The sequence below is a fragment of the Leptopilina heterotoma genome, unplaced genomic scaffold (genome assembly GCF_015476425.1).
Source record: "Leptopilina heterotoma isolate Lh14 unplaced genomic scaffold, ASM1547642v1 Lhet_717, whole genome shotgun sequence".
NCBI lineage: Eukaryota > Metazoa > Arthropoda > Insecta > Hymenoptera > Figitidae > Leptopilina > Leptopilina heterotoma.
The window spans coordinates 161,447-170,670 of record NW_025111168.1 but is presented as its reverse complement, the minus strand read 5'-3'; the positions used below and the strand labels follow the sequence as shown (position 1 = coordinate 170,670).

Below are 9,224 nucleotides of genomic sequence, written 5' to 3'. Positions count from 1 at the left end.
CCCCAAAGGAAACATTGACAATATTAATTACCCAAAGGGAATATTGGAAGAGCTGACTGCAGAGTATAATTTGGATAAACCAACTTATACCGTGGACAAGACCACTGGTCCTGAACTAGGTAGACTTTGGAGAGTTAAATGCATCGTCACAGATAATAAAAACAGCAACGCATTTATTGCAACTGGCGATAGTTGTAGAACTATTCGAGAATCGGAGCATTCAGCTGCGAAAATAATATTAAAAGAATTAGACAAAACATATTATTTTAGCGAAGAGGAGAAACCACGATCATTAAAACACAAAATTCATGTTATGACACATGAAGAACCTTCCTTAATAAAATTGAAATTGTATAAATGGGAAAATTGCTGCGAATATTGCTACAAAAGAGGACATACAAAAGATCACTGCTATAGCGTGATTAGAAATAAGAAAATCCTCAATAAACAAAACCCATTTAACGATAAAGATAATGATTCAGATGATTTTTGGGATATACCAGGTCCCACATGTTCATGGGATTAAACACCCAAAATTACAAAGTTTTTCTTTAACAGTCTGTAAAACAAATCTTTCTATTTTATTAACATGAAAGTTGAAGCTAATTTTCACGATGAAAATATTATTTTAGCATGTTGATGATACGTAATTCAATTGTTACAAATTACATTAGCTTTCGATCAAATACCAAATGAATAAATTCTATCAATAACTTTCCGAAATAATCAAGCTTTACCCTTGCTAACAAACCGAAATCTTTAAATTCGCACAAATAATTTAAAAAATTATTGTAAACCGACCATAATTTACAACACAAATTAAGGTCAGACTATTAAAAAACATAAACAAATTCCTAAAATAATAAATAATAACCAATCATAGTACTCATTCAAACAAAAAAAAAACGAGAAAACAAGGTATATCTATCCTTCTCTAAAAAGTTAATTTCTCATAAATAAACAAATTTGTTAAGTAAAAATTCAAAAAATATAACCAAATATAAAGAAATTAATTAAGAACTTAATAAATCAAAAACAAAAACCCAAAATTTTATTGTATTCTAACAAATAATAAAGAAAAACGGAATATTTCCATCCTTTTCTAATGATACGTATAACGTATAAATCACGGAATATACGTATTATTAGCAAGAAAACTTTAAGTTTACATAAAATAATAACACTAGACACTAAATTTCAAATAATTCTTGAATTAAATTAACAAACAATCACATATAAAAAATATCAAACATAAAGGTACACTCATCAAAACTACTGAAAATAAAAGTCCCTATGTAAAACACTAGATGATAAATATCAATACATATATCATAGTGAATTTAAAGCTAGTGACTTCACAAACTACTTAAAATAAAATTCCCTAGATTCCATAAAAATTTAAAATTCCCCACCAACATTTAAATTCATGCACATAAGTGCAAATAAAAATATTAATAAGACCCGTAATTATGGGCTTCTCTATATATACAAAGCCCATAAATACGGGCCAAGCGTATTATGCCCATAATTGTGTGCTCAACTTGCGGAGCTCACAAATATGGGCCGTTCAAAAAAAAAAAAAAAAAAAAGAGAACCATTAAATAAGAAAAAGACTAAATTAAATTTAAAACAATTTATTTATTATAAAAACTAAAACTAAAATACAAAATAGAAAATCTTAAAACTAACAACCAGGCCCAAAACGGGCCTGACCAGGAAATAGGACGTATCTCGTCCCGTCCCCAGCAACCACTATTTTTAAATTTATATAAGGGGGGCGAATAAAAAGCCGCCCCCCACCCATGAATCGGGTTACCAATAGATTTTGGTAACCATACTCTGAAACAAAAAAAAAAAATTTTTATGAAATAATATTAAATTTAAAAAAAAAAAAAAAAAAAAAAAAAAATAAAATAAAATAAATAAATAAATAAATAAATTCAAAAATTAAAAACTAAATACCCCCTTCGTTGGGCCCGGCATGCCTCCAATGACGACATTCCTCATCAGAATTATTATTGTCTTCTAAAAGAACACAAAAATTTATTAACTACTAATAAAAATAGTAAATATTAAAGTTAAAAATATAAATAATTAAAACCAAATGTCACTTACCTCCGTTCATCTCGTTGTCTTGTTTTGAAATGAGTCATTTTCAAAAACTGATGACCCTTGCAAATTCTAAGGAGATAAAAGCCCTTAGTTGAGATCGTAAAAAAAAAAAAAAAACACAACATCCATATCAAATTAACAACCGATAAATAAAATCAATATAATAATAAAACAAATAATAATAATAATATACATAATTAATTAATAACAATACAAAATATTAAAATTCAAAAACTAAACAATTAATTAACGAATTGAATTACCAACTGTCAAGATGATAATATAACCAATAAATTATCTAATATACCGACTGTTAATGAGAAACGAAAATTCAAATTTTACCCATATATTGAAGATAAATTTAACACAATATTAAAAAAAAAAAAATAATGTAATTATCAATTAATGAACAAAATGTTTATCAAGATGTAAATAATTATAAAAATCACATTATTACAAAACCTATATAATCATAAATATTATACTTATATATAATAATCAATATTACTAGAATAATAATTACATAACCAATACCATGCTTACTAAATAATTACAATAATTAGTATATTACACCAAGAATTACATATGGATATTATTAAATAATCAATTAATATAACCCTTATTAATTTCTTTAAATATAATTAATCAATAATAATATTATATAATAATCCACCGTTATAACATATATATTATAATCAATAGTTTAACTAACTAATAAATATCATGAAGTAGAAAAAACACTTGGATCAGATAAAAACACTACTTCAAATTTTAATTAAAATTAAGAAATATAATCAATAGTATTAAGAAATATATATATCCATTATATATCAACAAAATATTATAAAATCACATGTATTAAGAATTAAACAATAAATAAAAATTAAAAGAAGGACGAAAGAAAAAGAAGGAAGGGGATTTGGCGGTCGCCTTCTTCTTTCCTCCTCATTTTAATAAAAACCTAAAATAAGAATAAAATCTAAAATACATTTCATGTTGCAGATGGAAATTCCATTTTTGGGACATATATCTGAAGCTGTTAATTATATGTCAATAGCTTTCAAAATATTATTATTATTGATAGCATTGATAGTAGTTAAAAACCTATACGTACTTTATAAAGTCGTAACAATGAGAAGACAAAGATCGAATAATCGATCCAACGTATAAACAAAAAATATGCATTATTGGCCCAATTGCAACCCACATACATTGAGGACAATGTACACTTTAAGGAGGGAGGACCAGGCCCAAAAATCCCGAAAAATTTGGAGAAATAAAACCACTATAAGAGTCGACATAACCAGGCCACTATAAACCGCCAAGAAGCAACACAATTCAAACCAGCGCGCTGGAAACCTTAAGCTTATAAACATCGACCGCATGAATAGATCTTGAAGCTATGCATATATTGCGCATGCTTGATTCGGCAACCATCATGAAAAAGCGGCAAATAATTCAAATTCAAATTTTAAAATTCGCTCTTCATGATGGAAATCGAACAAAACTTTCAACAGCCATGCTTATAAGTACTAAATATGCTTAATAACGTCTAATTAACCTACAATAACAAAATAAATAATAATAATCAAGCTTCATTATTAATACATAATCAATAATTATTAATTCATATGAATATTCTAATAAAATATTATTTCCATACAAACATTAAAGGATTAAGCAAACTGGAGTAATATTTTGTTAACAAAAAAAAAATATATATATATATAATAATTTTAATAATAATTTTAAAATAATTAATGAATACTAATAATAATAAAAATAACATAAAATATAATTAATTAATTAATTAAATATTAACAAGTAACAATTAACAAAAACTACCCTAATAAATTGTAATAATTTATATCACGAATTATGACAACTTTTCAATCTAATTAATTGTTGAATAACTAAATATAAATTAGATAATAATAATTAATTGATAAACAACAATTAATTAATGATTGTTAATCTTAATATTTTAATAAAATTTAATAAAAATAAAATATCCACATGATAAAATTAGAACAATAAGTTGTCAAAATGAACAAAGAACAAAATTATTAGTATTATTAACAATTATTGTTAATAATAAATGACTTTAAAAGTCCCAACGTCGAGCTGAAAGTATCAGAGAAGCATAAGAGTATAGGAGGGTCTCCCGCGACACACTGTGTGGCCAGGCCCACGCCTCCTACCCAATAGCTGTACATACAGGCCCACGCCTCTCTTATACGGTGAGCGAGATCGAAAGGCATTAAAGTCTCCAACTCATGCATCTTCCGATGTCGCTTACACTCTTACCGTGCATGTTCGTTTGTTATAATTCTCGTCTTGAAACTTAAATATTATTGAATTGTTAATGATTATTGATAAAAACATCGATGCAAAATACTTTATATAATCACACACAATTAATTTTAATAAAATTAAAAAGACATATTAACAATTATAATTTTAATGATTAAAATAAACTTCAATTAATTAAACAAAAAAAAAAAAAAAAATTAAAATCAATAACATTGAGAATTCAATGATAATAATATTAATAATAATAATGATAATAGCACTAACAATTATAACATATAGGAGAAAAATTTCTTGTACTAATAAAAACATATTTTATATATATAATTGTAGATTAATAAACAAAATTAACAAAATATTGCTATTATAATGGTAGCATTAAATAATCATCGAAAAACTTTAACAAATGAAATTTCAAATATCAATTTAAAATTCTAAATAATAACTACCTCAAAGAAAAATTAAAGAAAGAGAGAAGAAGAAAGACATGGGACTTTCAGGCCGCATTAAGTTGCTCGCCGACTGTACCGACGTTCCAGGCGTTGAAATCTCTCGATTTCTGCTCGAACTTGCGAACATACTCCCTCTGCACTCGTGTTTTCCTGATGCTTCTCTCGACGAATTCAACTTGAATTATCGATTTAATCAATAAATAAATCGATTTTGACAATAATTTATATAAGAAAATTAAGGACAAATAGAATTTAGCACAAAATCATGAAAAAAATAAAAATTATTGAATTAAAAATGCAATCGATATTGATTAACGAATAATGCATATAAAAGTCGATAATTTGGAAGAAATTAAAAATTAAAATTCAAAGAAAATTAGTTGACACAAGGAAATAGAATAAAATGCGATATTACATTAATTAAATTAATTTATTATAATAAACATTGCAACTATTGTTTAAGAAGTGTATGTATGTATGTATGGATGTATGTTCATGTATGTGTATGTGTAAAAATATATAAAGAAAAAAATTTTGTAATAATTAATTAACTACATCTACTTCTTCTTCCTCGGATTCATTAATTAATAAAACTGCATTATTGACACCACAAATACACGTCAATTCCCTTCGATTAATTGGAATAAATCTTCCACAACGACAAAAACGTCCGTTTTTTCCCTTTAAACTGAAAACAAAAATTATATATATAATCGATAAAACTTAAATAATTCACAAAAGATAACCTTCAAATTACCTCACAAGACACGCCTTATTTTGAGAAGATACAACAAGGGCTGCAACCAAACGCATCAACTTCCTCTCCAATTTCGACTTGGAAATTTTTAGTTTTCGCACTTCTATTGAACTTCCCCTCACCACCGACCAAGAGGCTGGTAATTTGCGGAAAATCATTTTCAGTTGTGAGTCAGGACAGCTTATTATTTGATAATTTGGTGCAAATCCCCGAGGACATTTTAAATTCTTTATTTCCCTGGATATCCTATGCAATTCAGTGACACCAAAAATAATTCGAGCCAATAATTCAATTTTGAAAGGTCGATGAGAGAAAGCACTATTAAAGGAATCTATAAACAACAAAACAAAGAATACAAATTTAGAAATATAATTATATATATATGCAATAAACATTACACAAAAGCTAATTACATAATAAATTATAGGATATCCAAATGGTATCCTCTATACAAAAAAATGTGCTTTAGTGTTAAAATTGTTCTTTTTAACTCCACACTAGGAACACGCACTATCACTCCCTTACGTTTAGAGTCCAATCGTCTTATTATTTTAAAATCACTAATATCGAAAGGAATCTGGAGAATGGATGAACACAAGTCACAGATTGTTCGTGCGGCAGTTCCAAAGGGCACTCTCCAAAAAGCGAATTGATAGATGCCTAATGATTCTTCAATATCAACAATTCTTAAACCCAAAAGTCTATGTTGGGAAACGTGAAAAATCGAAGAACTAGAAACTGAAGGTCCTAATTGACGAGTTAAATTGTCATAATCACAAAGTTCGATATTTAATGTCGGAAAACTATCAGCAGATGCAGCACCAGTTGAAGGAAAATTTGCACCATACTCTGTGGAAACTTCAACTGTCAATCTGGAAGCATTTTGTCCCGACGACGTTGAAGGCAATGCAATTGTCTCTTCTATGGCAGATTGACTATTTACACTACGATTTTCCATTAAATTTAAATTGTCACTCAATTCGCGCACATTTTCTTCCTGATTCAAAGAATCATTGAATAAATCCAAATTAAATTGTTCAATATAATCATTATCACTATCACTAATGTCATTTAATTCACTCATAATAATAAAAGAAAAAGAGAGAAAATTAAGAGAAAAGAAAAATTAAACACCAAATTACCTCACCATGAGGAATTTCTGTAAGAAGCGACGACGATACCGAAATCATGTTTTCTACGCAATAATTAAAGAAATCAACAGTAGAGACGTCGCTTATCGAACTTGTATCACTCATTATCAACGGCAAACTGAAGAGAACAATGGATATAAAGATCGTGGATCCTGAGATCACCATCCCTCAAAACTGATGATAACAGCAAAACCTTTGTCTCATAAAGAACATCTGGACCGTGGAACAATTCGCTGATGTTTCTACAACAACTTACCTCATCCTTCATGTATCTTACTTTAGACACGTTCACTACATTTCAAAATAAACTTTAGATTGTCAACTTACCTTGTCAGCACATTAGTTATTGTATAATTTATTAAAATCACTCCAACTACTAAAATGTAAAAATTACGAATGTTCAGAATACACTATTTAAGTTCCTCGAGGACGAAGAACGATTTAAGGAGGGAGGACTGTTATATCCCGATTTATTTTGAACTTATACAAATTTCATAAAAATTTAATAATTTAGTTAACTAATTAACTAAATAGAAACCATAAATTTAATGTTCGAACAATGTCCAAAGGCATAGTCCAAATTAATGCATTATTTATTACAAATTTTAAAATATAAAAGCATAAGATAGAAATCATAAGTAAATATTATAATCCTTCATTCATATGAGTCATTAACACGTGTTACTACTCATATGAATGAAATAGTAAACTGAGTCAACGTACTATGCTTTTGCGACAAGTGTCAAAGCCATGAATGACAAGAGATGACGCATGATTAAAAAGATGATAGAAAGAATAAATGCAAATTACAAAACTAATTAATATTACTAATAATAATTATTTAATCAAACAAATAACATTCGAATGTTGTTATTAGTCGTATGTCATCGGACAATCAATTTGAAATTCCTTTAAATTGATCGAATCGAAAATTAATCGATAATCGACAATCGATTAATCGATAATCGATTGTCGATTCGATTAAAAGACTGAAAACATGTAACAACATTTGAATTTAACAGATATCGAACTAAGTATTGATTATAAGCTCGAATAATAGATAGATAGAAAATAGAATAAGATAGAAAAGATCATATTACATCCGTACGTGCTCAATGTTGTTTTAGCTAGAAACGTGACATATGCTCTTTTGGCTAGAATCGTGCTTTTTACTATTGTCCCCACACGATACATGGACTAAAAGTCCTATATAAACCCCTGCAAATTCAAGAGCAATTGTCAAAAGTTCCGGTGTAGTTCAGTGCGGACAGTATCATTGTAGAGCGACCCTTCGGTTAAAACGCGAATTATTGTATTCTTTCCCGTAAAAAGGTGCAAGTTAGATTATTTATCACTTAGAAACAAGTTTCTTTCCCCTAAAAAGGTGCAAGACAAATAATTTAACACTTAGAGTTGATAATTTTGCTATTTTAACTGTCGTATTTGTGATTAATAATTAATAGTATAAATTTCACTAATTCTTTCCATAAAGGTGCAAGTTACATTATTTGTCACTTAGAAACAAGTTTCTTTCCCCTAAAAAGGTGCAAGATAAATAATTTAACACTTAGAAAACGTGAAACTGTTATTTTAGCACAAAAACTGTTATAAAGTTGTGAATATTACACAAGTGTAATAAAACAAACTTTTAGTTTCATTCAATTGAAACGAGTTCAAACCAAGAAAACCAATTATAACAACCCTGCGATAATCTTGTCAACGAATCTGTAATTAAACGTAAGTAACAATTTGTAACAATTGTAACTTTCTTCTTACTATAAACAATAAATTAAATAAAAGGAATATTTATCTTGTTATTAACGCAAAGCCCATAGTTTTGACAAGTGATCACGATCCTACAATAAAAATAAAGATCAGGCTTTACCAACCTGATTAATCGGCTAACTGGTTTTAAAATCTATTTTAAATAAATCATTTAATTTTATTTAAAAGCCTCGCTCTTGCTCGGAACGTAACATAATGCCTAATGCTTTTGCAAAGCATTTACTTTGAAAAAAACAAAATACATTGTGCATAATATTATTTTTAAACAAAATGCATAATATTATTTTAAGATTAAAATAAAACTAATAAATAAGGGCATTGAAAATATAATTTAAATAAAATGGAATGCACGTTTTAATTAATAAATTTTTTGTAATGAATTTATATTCTCATTTAAATGTGAACAATTATTTTATTTACATAAAACATTTTTTTTGTACAAATAAATATTATTTAAATATAATAAATCTTAATTTTTATTTACATTATCTAACTTACTACTGTTACGAACCGAAAAATAATTATTTATTAAATTATTAAAATTCGAAGAAAAATCCAGAAATCAAAACTTTGAAACATAAAATTTACTTGTCGAGCGATGAAAAAAAATCTACCGCGCGCCTGCGGAGGTTCGCCGGAGGAAACAAGCTGCCAGGG

The 9,224-nt window shown here is 27.5% G+C and overlaps 1 protein-coding gene across 1 annotated transcript; it reads right to left on the bottom strand.

The window, feature by feature from the left end:
- Positions 1 to 5,437: 5,437 nt before the first annotated feature.
- On the bottom strand, positions 5,438 to 6,722 carry LOC122510651. The gene is made up of 2 exons (XM_043625427.1): positions 5,632 to 6,722; positions 5,438 to 5,562 (listed from the first exon to the last, which is right to left on the bottom strand). The coding sequence occupies exon 1, from the start codon at positions 6,713 to 6,715 to the stop codon at positions 6,053 to 6,055; it is 663 nt and encodes a 220-aa protein (XP_043481362.1). The 5' UTR covers positions 6,716 to 6,722; the 3' UTR covers positions 5,438 to 5,562; positions 5,632 to 6,052.
- Positions 6,723 to 9,224: the final 2,502 nt, after the last annotated feature.